The 25,845-nt window shown below is 37.9% G+C and overlaps 2 protein-coding genes across 5 annotated transcripts in view; both read left to right on the forward strand.

Moving 5' to 3' along the window:
* The window catches only part of MBOAT2 (membrane bound O-acyltransferase domain containing 2), a 92,834-nt gene extending 75,370 nt beyond the window's left edge, over window positions 1-17,464 (forward strand). Inside the window, exons 9-13 of one of the 2 annotated variants that reach the window (XM_059467865.1) lie at window positions 2,177-2,280; window positions 2,630-2,694; window positions 7,384-7,516; window positions 9,976-10,127; window positions 10,994-17,464. In XM_059467865.1, coding sequence (XP_059323848.1) covers window positions 2,177-2,280; window positions 2,630-2,694; window positions 7,384-7,516; window positions 9,976-10,127; window positions 10,994-11,216 — 677 coding nt within the window. In that variant the 3' untranslated portion in view covers window positions 11,217-17,464. The remainder of the gene's footprint in view (window positions 1-2,176; window positions 2,281-2,629; window positions 2,695-7,383; window positions 7,517-9,975; window positions 10,128-10,993) is intronic. The other variant, XM_059467866.1, reaches the window with a different exon arrangement.
* Window positions 17,465-21,189: 3,725 nt separating this feature from the next.
* The window catches only part of KIDINS220 (kinase D interacting substrate 220), a 74,560-nt gene continuing 69,904 nt past the window's right edge, over window positions 21,190-25,845 (forward strand). For all 3 annotated transcript variants that reach the window (XM_059467327.1, XM_059467325.1, XM_059467326.1), the window contains exon 1: window positions 21,190-21,323. The gene's annotated coding sequence lies outside the window, so the exon portion shown is untranslated. The remainder of the gene's footprint in view (window positions 21,324-25,845) is intronic.

Genomic DNA, 25,845 nt, shown 5'->3' on the forward strand with positions numbered 1-25,845 from the left:
TAAGTCTTTCAAGGTATTAAGTACATTAAATAGTGTCTCTTTTTGAGAAGTGATCACTCTCTTTTTGGAAGGTGATAGTGTTCCAATGAACAGTAACTTTAAAAAAAGGAAAAGTAGTAGTAAATCTAATCTGATGTACAGTCCTTTTTGTTTGTGATTTTTAAAAATTTATTTTGGTACCTTTATTCTTGGCATATCTTTAATTTTAACCTCTTACTGTGGTTAGTTATCAGTAATTTGCTTGATGTTATTCAATCACAAAGGAAAATTAATACTTTGGAATTCAGGTATATGATACTGTTGTTAATAGTAAGTGGCATTTTCAGAATTTGATGGGTAACACTTGAGTTTTAGCCTTAGTTTACTAAAAGTTTGACTGGTGAGATAATGTGCTTAGTAACTTATTTAAGACACTTGAGTAGATTATACAATTTAAAGAATATTTTGCATTTCCCTTCATGTTACTTGTAAAAAAACGATGTGTACAACAGGAAGATGCTTTATTTAAGTAAGCTGACATCTTGAAAGTGGCTCACACAACAGATTTCATCAGCTTCCTCCTCCTCTCCAGTTTTACATATTTGTCTGATAGTTCTTTTGAGAGAAAATCTGTGGGAACAATGCAATAAAGAAAGCTTTAGGGTAGCAGAGCAGCATGACTCATTTACAGCTGCTGGTTTCATTCCTGGTCAATGAATTAAATACTTGCAGCTTGTCTGGATATAGTAGTTCTGGGGCTTGTTGTGGAAATAAATACTTTTGAATATTATGCTCCTATACATCTGTATCATCATCTATAAATAGTAGTAGTCATCTGAAAAGTGAATAATTTCAGTTGGGCTTTTTTTTGCCTTTAATACTTCAGTTGGATTCCTCTGTGCACTTGCTAGCAATGTAAATACCAAATAAAATAAAATTTACCTCTGGTAAATACCAAATAAAATAAACTATGCCAGCTCTGTACTTCTAGTTTGTTACCCCTCCTCCTTCCACTTTGTCTGATCTAAGCCTATAATGGTAGGAGTAGAATGTGAGGGGGCTTTAACAGTTTTACTGGATGTTACACCTTTGAGTTGTGCATTACTATTCTTTACACTTGAAAAAAAGTATTAATGAAATTAATTACTTAAAATGGATACTAAAATGCTAGCTAATAAAATGAGTACTTACTCTAGTTACAGTCTTTGCATTCTAGCTTGCAAAAGATTATGGAGTTTGTGTCTCCAGCTGTTTCTAATTGACCATGAAACTATTGCCCAGTATTTGAAGTTGGCCTAGCAATGTCAGATGTAAGGCAGCAAATTTTGTTGCTTTCAAATATATTTAAAAAAATCACAAGGAAGTAAAAATATTAAAAATTCAAACACATGTAATTTCCTTGTGTGTGGCCATCCTAATTTGGAAAATCAGTTGAGGAAATGTTAGTGTCTGAGCTGACAAAGCTCAGGCAAAGGTGATGACTGAAAGTGACAGGCAGTAGAGATCCCTTGTATTTTCCTGCATAGCCCAGATGACAGTAGAAGCTTTTTCTCCTAGGAAAAAATATTGTTTGCTTAGAACATCTGACCTTTGACATGCACTGTAAACACCTCACATTCAATGGTGTTGTAACAGTGACCTTGTGCCATTAGTGGAAGTTTGATGAGCTCTGCATTCCTTAGAAAATTCCTGGTTTTGTCTGTTCGGTTTGCACTGCTCTCCGTGGGGTGCTGTGAACGTGCACCTGCATGGAGGGAATCACACAATTTAACCTTTATGCTTTAAGCATCAGCATCACTGTTGCTGTATAATGAAGATCAAAGACATGCATGTGAACACTGAGCTGCTGTTTCAAATCATTACAACCAGCTACTGTTTTGTAGTATTGATGCATCTCGCTGGGTTTGTTTTTCTGTCTGATTGCTCAAGCAAGTCTAAGTAGGTGGTATGGGAGACAGGGAACATCTGTACTGTGAAGTAGCTAGTGCTGCCTCTCATGCTTTTGTGTAAGTTTTTGAATTGGAAGCTAGTATTGCTTGGATTGTTTTCTGTTTGTTCAATTGATCATCACTATTTAAAAGAAAAAATAAATGTAGTCTTTAAAATGCAATAAATATTCTGAACAAACTATATGTTGTTGTGTGATTTGTAATACAGACAGTTTATAATTAATTTGTTTCTTCTTGTCTCATTGCAGCAGATGCAATTAATAATGCAGCGGGGTTCGGCTTTAGAGGCTACGATAAAAATGGAGTTACACATTGGGATCTAATATCAAATCTGAGAATCCAGCAAATAGAGGTTTGTTTCTGTTTCTTTCAAAAAAAACCCCACATGTCTATGTAGGTAGTTACTCTTAATTTCAATAACTTTTCCTACACATTTGTTCCTTTAGATAGTGAATATGTTCTAAGTCAAAAATGATGTTTTCACACCTTTAAAAAAGAGTGGAAAATAGCCTGTTTTGAACGTGTTCTACCTGTCAATTGACTTCCAAAATATTCTGTGGTTATACAGAATAGTTGAGTGAATCACTTATTCAACTCATCACAAATTTGGGTGGGGGGATTTATGGTTTATACACAAGAATTCTGAAACACATTGTGACACTCTGCAATTACAGAAATAATTACTTTGTTTTACTTTACAGTTTTCCACAAGTTTCAAGATGTTTCTTGATAACTGGAATATCCAAACAGCTCTTTGGCTCAAAAGGTATTTCTTTCTTAAAGGAAATTTTTTTTCACTGAAGCTTCTGAGATCCATATTTCTTTGAAGATGGTATAACATTTGGAGCTAACTCCCACAAAACATCACTTGTTTAGCAGCTGTGCAGGAGATTCTTTTTGTAATACTTGAAGTAAAGCTTCTGAGTTGAGGACTTCTCTCATAGTGTAAACAATCAGGTTATGATAGATTCTGTTTTTCTTCACAGGCCATAGGGAACCTAAAACTGTTAATCTGTGGAGGTGTCTTTTTCCCCTCTCTTAGCATTCACGTTGCTGAGAGCAGCAGGCAAAGTGTAAGCTCAGCCTGTGAAAGCTCTGCATTATTTTTAGCCACAGAGTGATACAGGAACTTTGTATGTTCTGTGAGAGGACTTTCTGTGCTCCAGCCATTATGAGTGTAGAAGTCAAACCCTACAATGTGCTGTCAGCAAAAATTCCAAATGACTCTCTCTCAGCTCTGCACTCTGTTTCCTTGCCTGGGGAGCAGGTACAGTACCCTGTGAATTACATCATTCTACTTCTTTGTGGTAAGGAGAAAGTAGAAGTGTTCTTGAGTAGCTCATGGGTGTTGTTTCCCTTCTTCCAGTCACACTGTTGAGTTGATCTCCTATCCACAGGTGCCAGTTTAACTGAGACCCCTGTCTTGGGATCACTTAGAGGACTTTACCTCTTATTCTAGGATAGCTGGCAACTGGATGTCTCTTCCACCAAATTTCTTCATAGTATGTTCTTTCCTCCATAATTTCATCCCTAAATATTTTGCTCACCCAGTTTAAAAAAGAAATTGAATTTTATGTGATTATTCTGGTTGGCTCAATAGTCAATGGAGTCTATTGCTAGGACAGTCAACAGAAAACTGCATGTTTGCAGGTATTGAAATGTAGCATTTCAAAAGCCAAATATATAATTTAGCTTTTTTGATTTAATTAGAAAACAGAACTTTAACAGTATTAAAACATAATAGGAAGAAGTTATATTTCAACTTTCAAATCTCCTAAATGGAATGATTCTAAACAAAAATTATCAGTGAAAAAACATAATATTTCTGTTATAAATTGAAAGAAAAAAATGCAAGTCAATTGCTCAGGGTGATTATAAAAGAAGATGTGAAGAAAAATTAAAGCATCTCTTTTAATAAGTATTTTTTAAAACAATAATAAAAGAATTATTGGGGATGGTCTAAATTGATTCTGTCAGAGTGATTCTGTCAGAGCGAGACAAGGTGGATGTTCTGTGGAAGTTTTGTTGCAAGTGGTAGAGAGTGTATACTTTGTTACTAATTGTTTGGTTAGTTACAATACTCCAGCAATTTGCATAGAGGACAAGCTCATGGATTACTTTAAACATTCACTTTTAATTACTCACTTTTTTTGACATTTATAGAAGTACCTAAAACTTCAGCTATTTATCTCACATGAAATACCAGACATTAGCATTTGTTCTGTTCTTTTCTGATAATTGTAGAAACGGAACCTGATTGTGTGTAAAAACAAACTTGTAAAAAACATAGTTAATGGAGCTCATAGTTAACAGATCACAAAGAGGTTTAGTAAATATATAATGTGTATCATAGTACACAGCAATTTAAAGGCATTATTGTTACAAGCATGCAAGTTAAAACAGATATTTACATAGTATCATATATAGCATAGTTACATATATAACAACATATATCATTATAATGTTTCCTGGCTGGGAAAGCTGTTATGTTCCCCTCAGCCTGTTCTTTCTCTTTTTCAAAGAAACAGTCTCATCCCATTTGTCTTTGGTCATGTTTGCAAAACCCCTGTGGTTCTTGTTGCTCAATTCTGACATCTTTCCAAACCTTCTGTCTTCTTAGAGTAGATGTAGTACTTTTGCTAAGACCTTCAAGATTTCTTCCCTAGCTTTTTTGGGGCAGACTTGATTAATTTGAGTGGATTATTTATAATTATTTTTTGGGTAATACTGTGATGTACTAGAAAGTGTGTTATCTGTCTTTTTTTGCAGCAGCAATCTACTGTTGATTCATGCTTAGCTGATACTCAGTGTTTCATACTGCTGATCCATGTTCATACTCAGCTACACTTTTTGAGTAATGTTACAGGAATGGTACTGGTTTGTGTCTTCCACTTTTCTTATTAGATGTTCTATGCTTTGGACTTCATCTTGTTGATTTCAGAGCATCCTTCAAGTCTGCCGAGGTCATTTTGGATTCTAGTGCTCTCTACTAAGAAAACAATGCCAATCTCATCCATCCCACCTTCCACCACAAAAAAGGAAGGGAAGAAAAGGTGGAAGAAATACTTCTCAGTCTACCACCTAAGTTAGTAAAGAAATAAAAGACAGTACCTTGCTGATCAGTTGATACATCTTCCCATTTCTAGAGCATTGTGGATAACCTGAACCACCTATATTTGAATAGATTTTCTCAGCCTGTTGTGATGACCATACTTCCTTCATTTGTTTCTAGGATAATCAAATGAAGTATTTGAACAAGACTTATTATTGCCAAATCCATGGAAGCATTTAAGTTTACTTTTTACTATTTGAAATTGAAATCTGAGGAATTTTTTTGTACTGTTTTACCCCACTTGCATTAATACAGCTGAAATTTGGTTAGTTAGTTAGTGAGTTTTGTTCACTCCTGAATGCTTTCCAGGGATAATTTCAGTACTTTAAACCAAATGAAGATTGAAGACACGTATCACTTTATTAATGAGATGTAATTAGCCACCAGTCATATACATTTAGAATTAATAGCATTATTAGAACACATAACATTTCACATGTATTTAGTGTTTTGGAGTAATAAATATTTTTAAACACTCTTCTGCGACTAATCTCAAGCAGATGGAAAAGCACACCTGTACGTACACAATTACATGCAAACGGCACCTCCTCTCCTAAGGATGTGTGGGATACAAAACCCTGCTTGCATGCACTGCCTGTGGGAGATGTGGGTGCTCCAGCTTGGTGTGAATCTGGTGATTTCACATAGCCCCTAGAAAAGCCTGGCACAAATCCATGTGCCTGCAGCTGACAGGGATGAGACACTGCTCCCTGGCATGGTGCACTGCACTGACAGGCCCCTATCTGGATGCAGCTACTCTGTGCCTACCAGGGATGCTCTGTCTTGGCCAAGACAGAGGTCATTGTGTTGGTAGGGTGACTTCTGGCAGTGTCAGTTGAGGTTTTGATGAAAAGTGTTTTGCTCCAAGATGTCTCCCTGACTCAGCACACATTTTCCTAATGCTTTGCTGCTCCTGAGGCTGATAGATTCTTTGTCAAAAATGTCTCTATTTACTATTCAGCCTGGCCAGTGTTGCTTTCCTCTTAAAGGTGATCTGTCTTGGGCAAATGTCCTCAGACAGTCTTAAGTATTAGGCCAGCCCCATGTTCTCATCTTAATTGCCACTGTGAATGAAGCCCTTTAGCAAGAGGAGGGAGTTGTGCACATATCCCACTGAAGACCTCATAAGATAAAACTTACCACATCTATTTGACTGAAATAAACTAAATTTAAAAGTTACATTTTTTATCTTCCCTTATTCAGATCCTGTCTTTTTACCTTCTGCTCTTCAACATAGACTACATCAGTAGGTTTCAGTAATCTTTATGTGAAAGTTGCAGTAAAGTAGTTAGATTGGTAGTGGCTGTTGTGGCTCTTGGTATCATTAGCTTGCCATCTTTGAATAACAGATGTGCATTCTCTTCTCTTTCTCTCTTAATTGCTTTGTGGTTATAAAACCTTTAAACATATTCCTGTCTATAGCCTTTTTATTTAAAACTCATTTTTGTATATTAGCTATAGATTTGTGCTCATGCATGCTTGTGGTGTTTATTTTTGCTTTGTTAGTTTGTATCTGTTTCCATGTTTCCTATTGCTTTTTGGTTTTCAGATCATTAAAGGCATTAAAGAACTCTTGATGAGGCCATATCAGGACTTTACCATGTTTCCTATAATTCTTCCACATCATGATGGTTTGTCATTGTGTCATATAATGTTGTCTTCTAGAAACCACCTTTCTTGGATTCCTTTTTCCCTTCTTCCTTCTAGAATTCCTTATTCTAGGACCTTGCCTAGTAATTCAGTCTCAGTTTTAAAATAACACAGAGTTCATAATTCTCCTTATTTGGAGAGTACTCTAGTACTCTCTCAGTACTAGAGTATTTATTACAATTTCATTGTCATGCTCACTTAATTGTGTCACACAGATACATTTTCAACTGTAATTTCTTTATTATTCAAAATTGAAGGTAGTTATTAGTTTTCCCCTGTTCCTATAAGCTGCTCTTATTTTATGGAAAACATACCTGATTCATCCCAAGAATCTGGCAGTGGTTTGTGCCTTCCAGTGCAGCTTTTCAAATGCATTCTTTGATGGCTCAAGATCCCTTATTAATGCCAAAACTCATCTTTGGATGCTTGTGCATCACTTCATTAGGAGTAAGGACAATGTGTGATGGCACTGAGCACAAGTTTAGCACTGAGGGCTGGAATCAGGAGCTCTGAATAGCTTTAAGTGTGTTTTGTAAGCCATAATATAGTGACAACATTATTAAATAATAGAAAACTGCAATTGCATTGAAACTTCTTTGTTGGAGATGAAACTGGTAAAAGTATAGATGATAGCTGGGAAGACTGGGTGATTTGTTTCATGTTACTTATCTTTAATTATTTCTGACTTGCTAGAGTGTGCTATGAGCGAGCCACCTTCAGCCCAACGATCCAAACCTTCATTCTTTCTGCCATCTGGCACGGGGTTTATCCAGGATATTATTTAACATTTTTAACAGGAGTACTAATGACACTAGCAGCACGAGCTGTAAGTACAAACCAAGTATCTTCATAAATAATAAGTTTTGTAAAAGCAAATTGATCATGTTCATTGCTCCAAGGATGCCCTTTACTGTTAATACACAATCTGTCTGATAGTGGTGCTTACTTTTTTAGTTATGAGAGCAATGGGGATGATTGATGAAAAGGAGAGCTTGATTGGTGGAAACAAACAAGACTATACACAGCCTATAACATCTTTGTAGCACCTTTGTATCTTTTGTGGAAGCTGTTCCTCTGTATTAACTGTTAGTGTGTTACTATTGCATGCTGAACAGGTTGATGTTATCTAAAATAATTTTGAAAAAAATCAGTGATGATGAGTAGCTTAAAATTTGGGTGTCATTGTTATATATTTCTAGAGTCTGCCTTATCCCTAATTTCTCTCCATTACTGTTGTAAGGATGATAACTAAAGAATGTTCCCCCTCAAGCAGCACATAAAAATCTCTAGTGCAGTTACTATTTCAAGCTGGCCAGCCAATAGTGCAGTCATATTAACAAGCTTTTGCAGTTGCTATTCAGAACCATATGGAGACAGCAAATCTGCCAAGAAATCTCTCACTGTTCTGCCTGAGAAAGCTGTGTAAGAACAGAGACAGGTTTATCAGTCACTCAGTGGAAAAGAGGAGCAAATTACACATCAGATCAGAGCAGCATAACAGAGCACTTTTTTGTTGAAAGAACCAGGGGAGTTCTTTCAACAAAAATGAAGCAGACTGCTCTGTGGTTGCTATAATAGCTAGGGGAAGGTGGTACTTCAGATTAAGATTGCCACTACATCAGTGAAACAAATGCTTCTCTTTCTTCACAAGATATGGGTATAGTCCTTGTTTGACAGAACTGACTCCTTTCTTTACAATAGATACAGCTTTCTTCTTCTTCCAGATCTATCACAGGGAACTTTTGACATTTGTCAGCCAGGGGCTGGAGCAAAAGCCAAGGTTCTGGGACAGTTCACAGATAAAAGTTGTTTACTTAGTGAGATGAGCCCAGTAAGTGGAGTGCTCACTGCCCTTCATCCAGGGCTTCTCTAGTAGACTAGATTCATGTTTCCTATGTATCAATCAATAGGCTAGTAAAAAAGTATTTTCAGTTTCTGTATCAACAGGTACTTAATATTAACTAAGATATGTCAGAGCATATTTGTTATTTAACTCTACTAGCCATTAAATGCAAAGTTTGGCAACCCTGATCCACACTTTGTTCTGTTATGCCTAAGCATGTATCCAACCTTTAATCATTACAGATTTCATAACCGGGTGTTTACTAGTGGCAGCCATAGATTTGTGTTAAAAGTTGTTCTCCAAGTCCTAAAAATACAAGATTACAAGAAATTTTGTGAAGCTTCATCTGGGTTCTACAGAACTCAGGATCAAGTCCTTGCATGTGGCCATAGGAATAACTAGAGGGAGATGGCAGAATGAAGGGTATGTAGCTAGAATTACTTGTTTGACTTAGCTTAACTAAGAAAAGATTGAGTGGGAATGTGGTATCTACAGGGCAATTAGAAGAACTAGAAGGGTCAAAAAGGGTTTTTAATGTAAAGAATTAAATCAACAGGAGCTAGCTTTGGATACGTTCTTTGGAACGAGGAGTTCTAAAGAAACTGGGGGTTAAGGAGGCTGAGCAGTGTACTCCGGTGTGCAGCTTTTCAGAGAGCACTGCTTCAGTGCAGGTGTCTGGGAGGTGGAACTGTGATATGAAGTGGGGTCAGAGGCTGAATTGAGTCCATCTTGGTTTGTCAGCACCTAAGACAGAGTGTAAGCAAGGAGAACAGTTCAGTCAAAGGAAGGAGAGGCAAAGATTTATTTATGTCTTTATAATTATAGACTTAAATAAAACTGGACCCAACCCTGTGTGGGATTTGAATTTGAGTTTTTTAAATACTTCTGGTATTCAATCTTTTGAGCAGAATTTTAGAATAAAAGAAAATTCAGCATAGAAATTTGAGTAATTTTATGATAATCCCACTTGACAGAAGTTAAGACCTCTGAAATATGTTATTAGAACTGATATTTTGTATATTCTGATATATAGCCTACTTGCTTTAAAATATATTTTTATTAACAAGTGTATAAAAATGACTTACTATATAGAGGCTTTTGTCAGAAAGATTCTGGCCTTCACTTACTCCAACCCTCTATATTTAGAGTATGGCTTGATAGAATACAATTTCTGCCTCATTCAGATAGTGCAAATTTGCACTGGATTTAGAGTAGGATTAATTTATTTAAATTCTGTTTAAATTGATAAATGCTTAATTCTCATGCTGAATGAATTGCAGGGAATTTGAACCAATTATTGAATTTAATGGGCATTTTGAATAGTTCAGAGATATTTCACCAAACTGTAACATGTAAATTCATCCCATGACTTTTTGTCAATTCAACAAACCGAGCTCTCAAGGTTTATTCCTCAGCTAACTCAGTATTACCTGCTTTTTCAGATAAGAAACAATATCAGACACTATTTTGTTCAATCTCCTGCTGTTAAACTATGTTATGATATTGTAACATGGATGGCAACTCAAGCAGCAATAAGTTACACAGTTGTGCCGTTTGTACTGCTCTCTGTGAAACCCTCTCTCACCTTTTACAGGTAAGCACATTCTACCTGTTTTCTTTGCTTTCACTTGGAATAGAAGTATTTTCAGTGGCAGAAGATTTCTGAAGCTATTTTAGTGATAAAATTCTGAGATTGATTTGTAGCAAGTTTCTAGTGCTTGAACAGTGTGTCTTGTGTTGCTCACACTTTTCTGTCATAACAGACTTATTTTTCAGGAGGCAGGGGAAAAAACCCAGCCAAAAACAAAACCAGAGGATACCTTTGAAATTACTATTTGCCCTTGAAACATTTTATAGCAAGACTAAATATTGGCTTCCCAGCAATAACTTGTGAAAAACGTTGAAAGCAGACTTCTGTTCACTTTATGTAGTCCTAAATTGTCACCGACAGTTTTTCATAAAAATCCTTTCTGTGGGATTTTTCCCCTTCTGGGAAGCTGAGGCCCCAGAAGAAGAATGTAAGCAGTGGTTATCTGCTGCTGTGGAATGTAGCAGGTGCACCTGTGATTGGTCCATGTTGCTTGTGTACAAGTAAGGGCCAATCAGAGACTGAGCTTTCTCTGGGACAGAATCAGAGAGAGCTCTCTTGTTTTTTTCATTCTATTGTATTCTTAGCAGAGCAGCTTCTGAGCTTTTCTCTCTATTCCTATTAGCATAGTAATAATGTATTATATATCATAAATTAATAAATCCAGCCTTCTGATCATGAGATTCTCGTCTCTCTCACCCTGAAGACCCTTGCAAAGCCATGTAACACTAAATAATGTGAGGGAAGACTTAATTTTCCCCTTATTTTCCTTTTCTTAAATAAAATATTAATGTTTCCATATTTTATGTGCAAAGTATATTTGTTAGAGTGGTCAGAGTTTCACTGATTTATTATTTCTGTTTGTTTTTTAGCTCCTGTTATTTCTGTCTTCATATTGCCAGCATCCTAGTGTTGTTGGTTTTTCCATTGAAAAGAACTCAAAAAGGAAGTAAAAAGCATGAAAGTGTCCAGCCTGTGTGGTCCAGAAAGCTAGAAGAAGAAAGTCTTTTGCAAAAGAACAATTATTCCACAACAAATAATAGTTTCAGTCAGAATCAAGAAATAACCTGCAGATATCAAGCACTAAAACAGTGATTGAGGAAATACTATGATGAATATATTTTGTATGTTTTCAGAAACCCATTTTTAGCACCTTTTAAAGGGGTTTGTATTTGTTTGCAAAGATATTTAGCAAGAAAAGAATGCATTACCTAGGAAAAGTCACATACAATAGCAAGACTGGAAACAAAACAAATTAACCCCTCCCATGCCATGTCCCTGTGGGTCACGCCTTATATGAAGATATTACCATTACTTCAATGGGCACTCAGGACTTGCAACGTATGTCCGTGGGGTCATATGTGTGCCCTCTGCTGAATGTACGTTGTGTATCCCAAGGCACTGATGGGGTGAAATAAAATTGTGTCAGTCTAGGATTAACAAATGGAAATTAATTTTCCAACTGAATGACTTGCCTTAAACCCTCTATTTACTGAAATATTGTTTCTAAGTGGGTATTTCAAGTTTGATTTTATGTGGAAAGTATTTCAAGTATATAACACTATGTGCTATAAAGAAGATAATGAGAGGAAATGCAAAGTCACTAGAAGACTTTGGAGTCTTTCAAAGGGAATTGCAATAAGCATCTCAGTATTTGGAGGGTTTTCTTATCTCAAACTATTAGAGTACATTACAGAACTGTAAACATTGATGCCAAATTATAGTTAGGTTTCTTTAATAAAGAGTCTAACTACTCTGAATGGATTAAAATGGCCCTTCTGAACAGATTAAAAACACCTGAAGATTTACCTTTTCCAGGATAAGCTGGTAGCTGATAGCTCTAATGTAGGTTTCTTTTACTTTAAAGTACCTAAAGTACTTTACTTTAAAGTACCTAAAGTTTTTTTTACTTTTAAAGTACCTAAATCCAATAATACACTGCCAAGTGGGCATTGCAGCCAGAGGGGGAAAAGCAGCCACAAGGCACAGAAGACAATGTGCAAGCACTGGGATTTCAATGAAAGTGCAGTTTTGCCCTTAAATACCATAAATACTTGTTCTAGAATAGAACTGTTTTACAAAAAGTAATTTTTAATACTTAAAGTTATTTTGAATTTTCAGGCATCAGTTAGTTGATGATGCCTTCAGTATAAAATAACAAAATTATCTTGAAGCTCCAGCACGTGGGTAGTCAAACATGAAATGACTATCACAACCAATTTCTGTATGCTTGAGAATTGATGAACCTTTATCCAAAGAAGTGTGTGAATTTGAGGAAAAGCTTTTTCTTTGAATTAGAATTTTAGATACAAATTTCATGTCATATTTCTGGGTAACATAATGAAAGAAAGAAGTCCTTCAGAATATCTGACTGTCTGAATTATGGAAGTGTAATTCCACAAATCAAGGAAACAATATAGTGGTTATATCTATTTCCAATCATTTATTGTGATGATGGTTAGTGCTAGAGTACTACTGTCAAAGGGCTACATTTTAATTGCATATATTCTGTATTTTCATATAATTTTTTAAAGTAAATATAAGATGTTTATCCATGTGGGGTTTATTCTTAATTTAAACCAGATACAAAATAATACCAGAGAAAAATAATGCAGCTGATTGATTAATAACTAACAAATGATTAAGAAAATTTTGTCATAATATTTTGAAACCTAAAGTTTTAATCAAATATCTAGCTCCAGTTGGATGAGCACTCTTACTGCCAGAAGTGCAATGATGGTCCTCAGCTTTGGGGATATTGCCACGCAAAAATCATCACAGTACTCCCTGAAGAACCAGACCCTAAGTTAGGTCAGAGTTGTTTCCTTGCTGTCATAGCTCTCTGGCCCTTGGCTCCTTGCCTAAAACTTCAGGAAGAAGAGAACATAACTGCCCATATATGTAGGTTAGCACTAATTAATCTACTCTGAAAGGGGGAACTGAATATGAAATGAGAGTGGATGAGTCTGTTCAGATGAGGAGGGATGTTCATTTCAATACAGCTGTTTCACTGACAGCTGTGTTATCTTTAAGATAAAATAATCTCACTTCTAAATCCTGACTTTGATTGCCCAGGCAGGCTTCCCCTTACACGGGGTCGTGGTTGTCATAAACTTCTTTGACACCACATTATGGTTTTCTTTTTGTTAATGAGTAAGGGCATGGTAGTTTGATCATCCTTGTTAGATAGAGAATCAGGAAAGACTTTTTTTGCATTCTGCACTTGGAGGGACATTTACATAAAGGAACAAATTAGATTTGCACATTTCTGGGTGGGTAAGTAGAAATAGGGTTGATTCTTTCAGCATTTGTTACTCTTGAATTTAAATTCATCTTATTGGTGCAGTCTCCAAAGCTATTTAAAAAAACCACTTTTGGATGCCAGTACAATGTGCTGTTTTCCTATTTATGTTCTCGTACTCTTGATTTACTGTTTTGGCATGTGTGCCCATGTGTGCTGTGGAGGCTTAGTAACTCTTCTTAATGAGACATGCAAACAGTTGTAAAGACTCCCAGAAAATAAGGTTTAGGGTTGTGCAGACTGGTACTTTAACATGAGTGAATTCAGAGGTACAGTTTTGTTCAGAATTTTTGTATGTTGTATGTTGGGAGGTTGAAACAACTAAGAAAATACATTCATACTTTCATTGAGCACAGGTGGCAAAATACAGGTTTCAAAATTGGACACAACTTTTTTTCTTCATGATTTGAACTCAGTAATTACAACACAAGAAAAATATTACAAGTAATTCTGCACAGAATTTAAGTATAGTGTCCTAGGATTTACTCTTTAAATGCCATTGTTAAATATAAAAGTACTTTGAATAAAAATCTGCTCTTCACAAGAATGAATTCTCTTGGGGACTATGGAATGACCTGTTTTATTTTAATGGCAGCCCCCTGATTTTAGTCAGACTGGGTTTTTAATATTTCTTTCCCTCTGCTTTACTCATTTTCTGCCTTGCTATCACACTGGATCCTTTTTATCCAGTCAGTCAGAAAGTCAAGAGCAGCCAGCCCCAATGCTTAGATAATTTTTAGGTTTTACACACATCATTTGATAATACTGAATTTGAAAGGATAGATGTGATTTTTATTGCTCTTCCTAACAAAAATTGTGGAAAGTATATTTCCTATAAATGTTTTGGACATGAAGGAAACATGGTTTTAAAAGTATTCTTTCACTTATTAAATAATGTATATCCAAAAAGTAAAAGTGTTTCCTGTATTCCAGATCAGCACACTATGAAAAGTAAATGCAACATATCATTCCTAATTTTATGGTGCTTTGCAGATATTTGCCTATTGTGAACAGTTCATTCAGGCACTTAATGAGTTAATGTTAGTTAGTAAATGCAGTCACCCCAATCATAACTATTTGCTTGCTTAACATTTTTTAACTTATATGATTCTGTGTGAATGAGAGAGATATATATTACATATTTAAATAATACTTTCAGTGGTGCCCACTACTGTTGTAATCAAAAAGGCTTTGTTAGCTTTGCAGTTACAGATAAGCCCTTCTTATTCAGGAAACTTATTCTTTCCTAGCCATTCCTTAAGTTGACATGTAGACAAGAGTTCAGTAATCTGTGACATTTGAAGATGTATTACATGTAAAAATATTGGTATGCATTTCAATATGCTCTTGATTACAAATCACACTTTAGTGAGAAGACCATGAAGAGACCTTGGTATATTCCCTGCTCTACACTGACATATGGTGTGAGTTTTACCAATATAGTAAATTATTTATTAGAGAAATTTTACACTTTAAGAACTTGTTCTGTTTCCCCCAGGGGAATAAGTAATAATATAAATGCTAGGTTTGTATGACAGGGTGCACACTAGGTAGTTTTGCCTCTTTTGATGGCATTGATTTGGATAGTGATAAAATGTCTTCTGATGCAGAGGAGATGGTTGAGATCATCACCTCCTAATTCATATCAAAAGTAATTTTAACAAAATCTAGATTTTTTTTTTCTCTCAGAAGCTTTGCAAACAAGTTGTTGACAATTTGTTTAAATACGTGATCAAATGTGTCTTCGTGTTTGCATAAAAATGTGTAACTTGCTTATATGTAAACTTTCACATGTTCAACTTTGTAAGTTGGCCTTGAAAGATAAAGAAATTTAAAAGCACAAGTTAAATAATTTAGGCTTTCATTTCCCTTATCTTTAATTCTTTCACTTTGTAATTCTCATTGAATTCTGAAATCAGGTTTGAGAATTTAATTTTCATTGAAAATTTTGAAATACTACCATCGATGTAGAAAAGTGATCAGTGTTAGAAAAACAGATGGAGATAAATTTAGGGGTTTTAATATGATGCAGACTATGTATAAAAAAGATACACATTAGTTCTCTGCTGATTCATGACAGCATTTTGCTACATGATTGACCATTATGTATTTATTTAGGTTCAGTAATACTCTGAACTGCACTTGGTTTATTTTTTAATTTTCTTGTTTAAAAATCAATTGTCAATAAGCACTTCAGTAAGTATTTAAATGCTACTCTGAATAAGTAAGCAGGCACTCTAGTGGACTGAGCCTACTCTCATAAGATTACCATATCAGTCTGCATCTCAGCTAGTTTGCATTGTTGATCTTCATCCTAAGAGTCTTGGTGGGAAAGGATGGCAGCGGAGAAGTCTCTGGTCAGAACATGTCCCATCTGTGACTGGAAGGGTTCCCACAGGGAGCTAACCCTGTGTGCAGAGCTTGGCAGAGGTTGTGCTTGCTTGTGACCCAGGCTGCAGCTGCTCTGTATTACATCTGGCTGGATTTTTGACATGTTTGCTGTCTTAATCCAGACATTTTGCAAACATCATGAAATCCAGGCATCCACAAAGTCACCCTGCAAAGTTACAATTACAAATACTGCAACACTTGTTTATTATGGTCAAAGCTAAATGAAAGAAAAAAAAAAAAATTTCTTAAAACTTATTTCAGAATGGGCTTTTTGTAGGTTTTTTACAAAATCTAACCATCAAATGTATCCATTTTCACCACATTAAATATTTAAACCCCAGTTTTGCTCAGTTTGGGTATACAAATGTGCAAAAGCAAATGTTGCCACTTAATCATCATTTGTGCATTAGCTGTGTGTCCAGTGACTTAGACCTGGTCTTGGTTGTAGATGGTTTTAGATTTCTGAACCCATGTGCATATCCACATAAACATTGCATAAATTTTGAATTGAAAAACTGTGCGACTTCAGACTGAGATCTGAGGTAGGGCTACTTCTGGAGGAAGGTTTTTGTCTTGCTAGTGACTCAGTCCAGCACCTTATTCCAAACAAACCTCTTGGCAAAAGGGACCTCTGCACAATCTTCTTCCTTCCTTTTGTTCTCTAAGGGGAAGGTACCCCAGGCTGGATTTTCATTTTGGTTTCACTATAATATGTCATATGAATAGGTAGCTGGGGTCCATGCTCTAGCCAGATTAGACTTGAAAACTGGGACAGTGTAATCTGAAACAAAAAAATAGAGAAAATGGGGTGCCTAGAGATTGGTAATCCGAAAATGCAACACTACTTACTAAAGGTGCAACAATTACTACAATAAGTTAAGGAGTATTTGCCTATGCATTTTTTGCCTTTCTCTATGTTTTCAGTTTCTCTTTATATCTTTTCTTTGTACCTTTTCTGTCCAGTGGTGTTGACTATTTCTGTGGAGAATCTGCTGATGTGTCTTACTGTGACAAAGGTGTCAAAATGCTACAATAGTAATTAGGTAGTTACTCTTAAATCCCAGACCTCAGATGTGTTCTAGATCAGTTAGAAGAGAACATTCAAAATGTATTGGATGAAAAATAGTGTAAGATGGGTAATATAGCATTATTCAAAGATGTTGTAATAAGTTATTCAATTTAAGAATTTAAAAAATGGAACTTTATTCTTTCCTGCCTTGGTTACACGTTCAAAGGAATAGTTTTACCTCAATGCAGAAGTAGTTATGCCTCCAGCCACCCATATGTTAAGGTGAGAGAACACCCCTAAAAGTGGATAGCTACAGTATTCCTAAATTTGCCTTTCCTGGTTCAGATTATAATACGTTGTCGGTGAATTTCATTTTTATTATTCCAAAATATATATTTTTTAAAAAGTGTTATTTTTCAACAGATCCATAAACTAAGTGTTGGTGTATGGTAAAATTAAAATACCATTGTTAGTTACACTGTGATTGTGATATTTTAATAATTACTTATTTCTAATTTGTCTCAGCAGTGCTGCAGAAGCAGCATGCTGTTATGTTTTAAAGGTGTTTTTAACTTGCCTATAAATGTTCTTTTCTAATTTGTGTCTTTAAATCTGATTAAACTGTAGTTTAAAAAAAGCAAACTTGTTTTTCTAAATTCTTTGCTGTCTGTCTTAAGTGGTGAAGAAGAAAATTATTTTAATGCCGTTTCTCCTTTTAGATTGCTAAATATACATTGCATGCATTTACACTGTTATTTGGAATATTCTAGTTCAAAATTGCATTTATTTAGTTTGTTTTCTAGAGCTTATATAGAAGTATATGTATATAATTATTTTTCAGTAGAGCTAGTAAACAAAATTTTGAGTCTAGCCCCTTGTTACATGGGAAAGATGCTGAAGCAATTTAAATCCTCCATCTCAGAGCATATTGCTACCCAATGAGCACTGCTTCTGGATGTGACAGCTGGGGTGGTTTTATCTTGAGAAATGGAAACCTCATAACTGTGACATCAAATACGGTGCTTTGGAGAAGCTGTTGCTTTGATTGCTGGTTCCAAAGAATTAGGGCTAGATGTGTACCATACATGCATATTTTTATTCTTTTTGAAACTCAGCTTCCAGAACTCTGATAAAGCAGTTTCTGTTGGCTGGTGACAGTATGTCAAAGCTGGCTGAGCCTCCTGGACCTGCAGGTTTTTACCATGTGAGCTTAGAGTGCTGGAGAAAATAAGAGATATCAGGCGTCACTACTAAAGAGAGGCTGTTTCCATCACTTCCTGTCACACACTGAAGCGTTTTCTCTCTGTTTAGAATTGTCTTTTAGCAAATGGTATCACAGGAGATGAAAAGACTTGCCATTCCAACACAAAGGACTACAGGTGGAATTTTAGAAGGTCTGGTGTTGTCATTTTAACTAGAAGTTAGACTGCAGTGGAAATTGCCTTCTCAAATACACATTCACAACAGAGTCAGTCAGGAGTATGAAGTGTCCTCATAAGTGTAAATTGTTGCTGCACAGAAGGAGTCATAATTGAGAGCATCCTGGAGCCAGCAGATATTTTCCTGTGCCTGTCATTAACTTAGTTCCATCTCAGTAACTTCCTAATAACATGCAGGATATTTCAGTACAGAATACAGAAGTAGTTTTAGAGGGAGATGTCTTCAACCTAATTACTAGATGAGAGTTGAAGATCTGTCCAGAGTTTGGCAGGACATCTTACAGCTCTTCCTAAGGTGGTCACATATAGTAGCAAAGGAGCTGTTTCTCCATGGGGGCTGCACATGATCTTTCCAAACTGAATAAATAACAATTGCACCATGTTTCACTGCCTATGTGAATTAGTCACTGGTGGGAAGGTGTTGCTCCTAATCTAAGCATAGGGTAGAATTTAGAAGAGCACAAGGATGTCAGGAGCTGGATCCATCTGTAGCAAAAGCAGGTGATGGTGAAGGACCATACAGAAAACTGCCTTTTCTGCCTCCATATTCAGAGTGTTTGTACAGTTCCTTTTTATGCAGGAGGGAAGGAGCTACTCTTTCTGTCTGAAATTTGTAACTACAAATTAATGGTGAGAACACAGCTAACACCTGATGGGTGGGAACACGATGATATGGGAATAAGGATTTGGGTGATGGGAGATTATGAAGTGAGATACTGATACATATTTTTGTATAAAGTGTGAAAAAAGAGTAATACCTTGAAAGTGTATAAAAATCTATAAACCTTAAGAGGCTAACACAGGCAGTCATGTCAGACTGTGATTTCTCTTAGGTACTCAAGATTATATGGGTGCCTGAAGCATCAGGACCACTCTTCCTTGAGTAGTTGCCCTTATGCATATGTTCAGGTGGCACAGAGAGCCCTTTTCAGCCCCACACTAACTGCAGGGACTCATCCTCCATTTGCTCACGTTTTATTTCTGCAAATAAGTGTAAAGAAGGAGAATGTGTTTAATGTTCTTAATTTTTCCATTTTTCAGCTGAACCAATGGTTTGGTGCAAGATTAGGTGGATTTAGCTTTTGAATTTCACTGCTTTGTGCCTTTGCTTTGTATTAACAACTTTAGAGCAGATAAGGAAGCTGTGTATTTTATCAGGGTGTGAAGACTTTAAGGTCATTGGAGAATTTATGATTAAAAAAATGAGCAAAGCCCTTGCTGCATGGTTTCTGGTTTATAAGTGTTTGGGGTATAGAGGAAGACCTGTCAGATGTTTCTCTAAGAAGGAAACAGTCATGGCTCTTTACTGAGATTGAAGATCTCAGTCTCGTAAAGAATTATGTCAATGCTTTGACCCTTGAAACTCAGTTACCTTAGAAATCAGCAGTACTGTGGGAACTATGCTCCTTTCCCTGGCTGGTTTGTTGCCATGGTTGGTTTAGGCAAGGTTCTGTGATCTCCTGGAGAGATGGTATTGCTGTAGTCATCAGAGGTCATCTCTCATCCAGTTGTCATCTCTCATCCAGATGAATTACACACATACATTATCATGGATTTGGACTGTGCTGAAGATGGAAATTCAAAATACCCATGAAGCTGCTCCGAGATCTGGGCTGTGGGGGAGTCTGAGAGAAGCTGGTGGGTCTCGAGGTATGTGGTGGTATTGCAAAATGTGTGTTATGTCCAAATTATCTTAAATCAGGATGTGCTTGATATTTGGTCTTCATATACTTTCAAGTCTACTCAGCAAGATAGGAGACGTAATCAGTAGAACAGATAGCAGCTAGCATCCCTTAGTCAGGACATCCTGGAGCTAACAAGCTGTAAGGATGAAGTAAATAAAGATATTGACGTATGTCTATGTATATGTTGCCACCTTGGCAAAAGACTCAAGGTGCATGGATCCTATAGTTCGTCTATCTTCATTATTATACTCATGAAGGTCAAAAAGACCTTGCCCATGTGAAGACCTTTCCCCTGAGCAGGCACAGAAGTCAGCTGGGGTTATGTAGCTTGTATGAAAATTACAACCCAGCCAGTATAGGAGGAGCTGCACTTAGGAGGTTACTGACACAGCTTCTGTGTATAAACCACAGAAACATAAAATACTCTGAGTTGGAAGGAACCCATCAGAATTATCAAGTCCAGCTCCTGGCCATGCACAGTACAACCCCAAGAGTCACACCATGTGCCTGAGAGCATTGCCCAAATGCTTCTTGAACTCTGTCAGCCTTGGTGCTGACAGCTTCCCTGGAGAGCCGGTTCCAGTGCCAACCATCCTCTGGGTGAAGAACCTTTTTCTTACATTCAGCCTCAACCTCCCGACTCAGCTTCATGCTGTTCCCTCAGGTCCTGTCACTGGTCACCACAGAGAACAATGAGATCAGTTGTCACATCCTCTTTGTCACATGAGGAAGTTGTAACTGCAGTGAGGCCTCTCCTCACTATCTTCTCCAGACTGAGTACAAGTGACATCAGCCACTCCTCGCATTTCCTCGGCTCAAGGCCCTTCACAACCTTCGTTGCCCTCCTCTGAACGCTCTCTAACAACTCAATGTCTTTCTTATATTGTGGTGCTCAAAACTGCCCGCAGGGCTCAAGGTGAGGTCCCTTTCCGCGGCGCTGCTTTCCAGCCTCTCGGTCCTCATCCGTCCGTATGTCAGGCACCAATTGTTCACTACCCTTTCCCTCCTTCTTTTCTGTCAGAAAGCACCCGGGGGGTGACTGCTGGTGGCTCTCCAGGGCGGTGCCACGCTCTGGGCTGCCCAGCGCTGCGCTCCGGCTCAGCCAGGTCCGCTCCGCGCCGGGCCGGCGGTGCCCGCAGCTCCCGGGCAGGGCAGGGCCCGTACCCGCTGTTGCCGCCGCTCGCGGCGATGGGCGCGGCCGGAGCCGGCGGAGCCGCCCCCGCGCGTCACGGCCCGGGCGGGCGGAGTGCAGTGGCGGAAGATGGCGGGCGCCGCCGGGCCCAGCTGAGCAGCGCTCGGGACCGCCGCCTCCCTCCGTGCCAGGCTCCTGCTGCGCCCGGGCAGCCGCCGCAGGGGCCGAGAGCGCCCGGGCGTGGGGTGAGTGTTGGCGGGAAGGCAGGGGGTACGGGCCGGCCGCGGAAGGGCAGGGGAAGGGCGCGGGCTGTGGGGGAGGTGGCGCTCCCGCTGCCAAACAAAGGGCGCGGCGGGGCCGCTCCGGCGGGGCCCCGGGGGAGCGCTGCGTTCGGGCGGTTCATGGCTGCCGTAGTTCCCGAGCCCGCTCTCCGTCCCCTCGGTGCAGGGCTGCGGGTCGGGGGCAGCGGCGCGCCCGCTCCGCTCTGCCCTGGGCATCGCGGGGCTCCGGCGGTGCCGTGTGCGGGGCGGCCCGTCTCGGTGTGCGGGTGTCGGGGGCACCGCCCCGTGGGTGAAGGGTCCGCAGGTGCCGCGGCACGGCCGGGGGGCCCTGTCACCCCTGTCCTGAGGGTAGAGGAGCCTCTGGTACGGTGTTTCTCTCTTGTTGACTTGGAAAGGCAGATAAGGGTTCGACTCGTCCGGAAAGTTTTTGGCACCTAGTTTCTAAGGTAAAGAATAACAGAACGACTGAGGATGGGAGGGACCTCCCCAGGTCATAGGGTCCAGTCCTTCTCCTCGAATAGGAACAGCAAGAGTGGATCTCCCGGACCGTGCCCAGAGGGCTTTGGTGTGTCTGCAAGGAAGGAGATTTGGCAACTTCTCTGCGCCACTTGTGCCAGTGCTGGGTCACCCCCTCAGTAACAAATGTTCAGACAGGGACTCCTTTGAATGCAGAGAAGGGCAGCGAAGCGGGTGAAGGGTCTGGAGCACAAGTCCTGTGAGGAGAGGCTGACGGAGTGCGGGGAATGTTTAGTCTGGAAGAGAAGGAGGCTCGGGGGTGACCTTATCACTCCCTACAAGTACCTGCAAGGAGTTTGTAGCCAAGTGGGGATCAGCCTCTTCTCCCGATTAACAAGTGATAGGACAAGAGAATGTAGCCTCAAGCTGTGTGGGGGGACGTTTGGCTTGGATATTAGGAAGAATTTCTTCTCAGAGTGGTTAGACATTGTAATGGGCTGCCCAGGGAGATGCTGGAGTCACTGACCCTGGAGGCTTTTAAGGAATGACCACTTGGTGTCATAGTCTAGGTAGCATAGTGGTGTTCAACTGCAGGTTAAACTCAATGATTTCTCAGAGGTCTTTTCCAGCTTAATTGATTCTGTGTTTCAGTTTCTGCCCATTATCTCATGTCCTGCTACAGGACGTCACTGGAAGAGTAGCAAAATGTCTTAAAGATAGTGGGGCTTTGCCACTTTGCATATATGCTTAAAAATTGGTTGGAAAAGTGATTTCCCCTCTGTAACTTTTGGTAAAGGATTCATGATGGAATAATGCAGTAATATGTCTTTTGCTGGAAAAGTGTTTGAATCATTACCTGATTAATTACCTGCCACTCCTCCCCCTCATCAAATACGAAAGAAATGGACAGAAAAACAGAAGATCTTTTGCTGAGATGAGAACATGTAGGAAACCCCATCTTTTTGTCTACTGGATAGCCATCAATTTTTTGTTCTGCCACAGTGTTTATTTAAAATAATTTGGTTATTAAGAAATTAATATCTACTTGAAATTCTATGTGACCACAGCTTATGAAATGGTTTATTTATTAAAGTTCTAAATCACACCATTCACTCTTTTTAAGTGGAAACATTCCAAAAGTTAGATTTTTTTTGTCATATAACTTGTCTGTGACTAACATACCCTTGATTTTATGATACAGAAAAATGTGTTGGCCATATGAGAATGTATCAGATGACCTTGCAGACTTCCTTGTGCTTTTGTGTATTTTGTACAGGTTTTGACAAATGATTTGTGTTGGTTGGTATAATTTTAAGAAACCCCTTAATATTGGTAACTTTCTGTTTGCTTTCTTTTATCTGATGTATTTAAAAGCTGAAATAGTGATTTGTAGGACTGAGCACCTTGTGTTTTGTTTAGGAATTGAATTTTGTCTTGGAATTCAGATGTTCTTAACAATATGTTACTGTTCATTGACCATATTTAAATTTTGTCTCAAAGATGGACGGATTTCTCTGATAAAGTATAAATTCTGTTGTCAGCTACTTCACACATTATTTTAACTGATTTTTTTAACTAGAGTGGAATATGGGCATGTCTGATAGTTGCTGTCATTTGACAACCAGCCCTGCATGTTAAGTATAGATTTACATCTTTCCAGTCTTTTATATGTAATCCCCAGCCTCTTTTGTCTTATTAAAACTAACAAAAAATCCATCACTACGATATTTGGAAATGACCATTGCTTTGAGTGCATAAGGTAGAAAAGAAGGCCTTGTGTATTATCAATTTCTCCTCCTCCTTATTGTGTGCAGTATTGACGATTACAATAGAGACCTCCTTTTATGCAATTTTTTTTAGTTATATTAGTTTCAGGTTTCAAAAGAAGAATGTCTGTGTGTCTAGCTGTAGTTCACTTTTTGTGTCTTTTGACGTTTTAGAGTTACACAACTATGTGATAAAGTAACAAAAATAAGGTAATTTTAAAAAAAATTCTTCTCACCTGGATAACAGAAATGTGGTTAAGAGAAGTAGAATAAATGCTCCCAGGTAAATAGGGAAAAGCAGAAATGCAGCATAAGGTCATTAGTCACACTGGAATTTCAGACACTGGAGAAGAAGTGTGGGTGTAGACTACTTATGGAAACTTAGATTTGTTATTTCTCTCTGACTCTGGATACCAGAAATTCATATTTTTAGAGACTCATTTCAGCTGTTCTGAAAATCTCTTCTTTAAACAGAATCCTGGTCGACTCAGTCCCAATAGAAAGAATATTTTTAGATATTTGCCACTTCACGTGATGCCTGACTTTTCATGTCTTGATGTTTAGGAAGTGTATCAGTTTTAGGAAAGGATTACAATAAGGTGTTGTAAAGGCTGGGCAATGCTTGTGTTAGTAAGATTTTGTGTGCTGTAAGTAAAGGTGATGTTTCAGCATGTTTTTCATTTCTTTATGCCATCCTAAAGCATAAAAACATGTGAGAATGTGAAACTGGATTATGTTAGTTTTTTATAATAAATTTAACGTGTACAATTCTTATGTTTCACCTTTTTAAAATTTTAATTTGAAAAGATGGCGTTTCCAGTTCTTAAGGGTGAAGTGCTGTGCATTTACACATTTGAGTTGTACGTGCTCAGATTTCAGCAGCACAGTAATTATTTCCTTTTATAGTTAGCTGAAAGATCTGCCACAGTGTTGCATGTTGGGAAGGTGGCTTTTGTGTCTGGGAAAGGAAGGAGGAATTAAAAAGTAGGCAACAATTTTTTCATTGTACAATGAAAAGTACGAATTTAATGTCATTACTATCTTGACTTTTTCTTTTTTTGTTTTCAATAGATATTCTCAATAATGCTAGAGTTGTTAACCAGTTTTGGTATTTATTCATAAAAATCACCGTTTGCACAATAAATAAAAACATGCAGAAGATCTGTGTAAAAATTGTGATAGTTGGAAAATTTAATTTAGTGAGTAATATTTCTTATATAGGTAGGAACTTATAAGAGGTTCTGAGAATACATAAAATACCTGCAGATTTGAGTTACGAGGACCTCTGCTATCAATTCTGGTGCTGTTGAGAGAAACTATTTTTTTTTAAATTGACAAATTTTTGCAGTCTTTCCAAAACAGTGATAATGTATGTCTGCTTCAGCTCAGGATGCAAGAGCCTTACAAAAACAGGTTGATCCCTGTGCAAACATTGCCTTCACCTGAGCATTTGTGCACTTTATATGATTTCATAGTTCTTGATGTGTTGTTAGTTTTGTAAAATACCAGGATTTGCTGCCCCAAGGGCATAGTGAGATTTCCAAGCTTGAAAGTTTGGGTTGAGAATGAAGAGCAGGTTTTTGCACTGGAAATTAGCTCACTTAGGTGGGAGAGAAAAATAACAGCGTGAATCCTTACTGGAAAAGGGATTGGTTTCCAAATAGAATCCCGGTTTTAACTGAAATTTTTGTTATAGGTTGTGAAAATACTTCTGTGTCAAAGAAAATAATTGTGTTAATTGAGCAATTAAGGACCATTTATGTATAGGATGATCTTGAATGAGACTGGTTTTGCACTCTATTTATGAAATTTGGCAGGGATTAAAAGTTCTTGTCCTTTAATTTGGTCAAGGGTAAGCCTTAGAGTTTTGGGGTTTTTTTATTCCAGGGTTGTTTGAAAACTGTATGAATATAAATTTCAGGAGCTTTTTTCATTAGAGGGACCAGAATAGAATTACTTCTCTAGCCAAAGACTGTTCCTCAGAGTCTTGCTTCAGTTTTTATGATGATTTAAAAGAAATCTGAAGCATTGGAAGAAATCACACTTTAGTGACCGGCACACCTATGAACTTTGAGTACAATGCTTGGTTTTTATAACATAGTAACATACATTTTGTTTAATGAGAAGGTGGACTGTGACTGTATTCAGCTGATGTTGAGTTGCTGTCATGAGTGTATCATGAACAGATGATACACTCGTGTGTCAGGCTTATTTCAGGCATGTTCTTTGTTCTTGGTGGGGAAGAAATAAAGCAAAGTTTCCAA

Source organism: Ammospiza nelsoni, chromosome 3 (assembly GCF_027579445.1).
Source record: "Ammospiza nelsoni isolate bAmmNel1 chromosome 3, bAmmNel1.pri, whole genome shotgun sequence".
NCBI classification, from domain to species: domain Eukaryota; kingdom Metazoa; phylum Chordata; class Aves; order Passeriformes; family Passerellidae; genus Ammospiza; species Ammospiza nelsoni.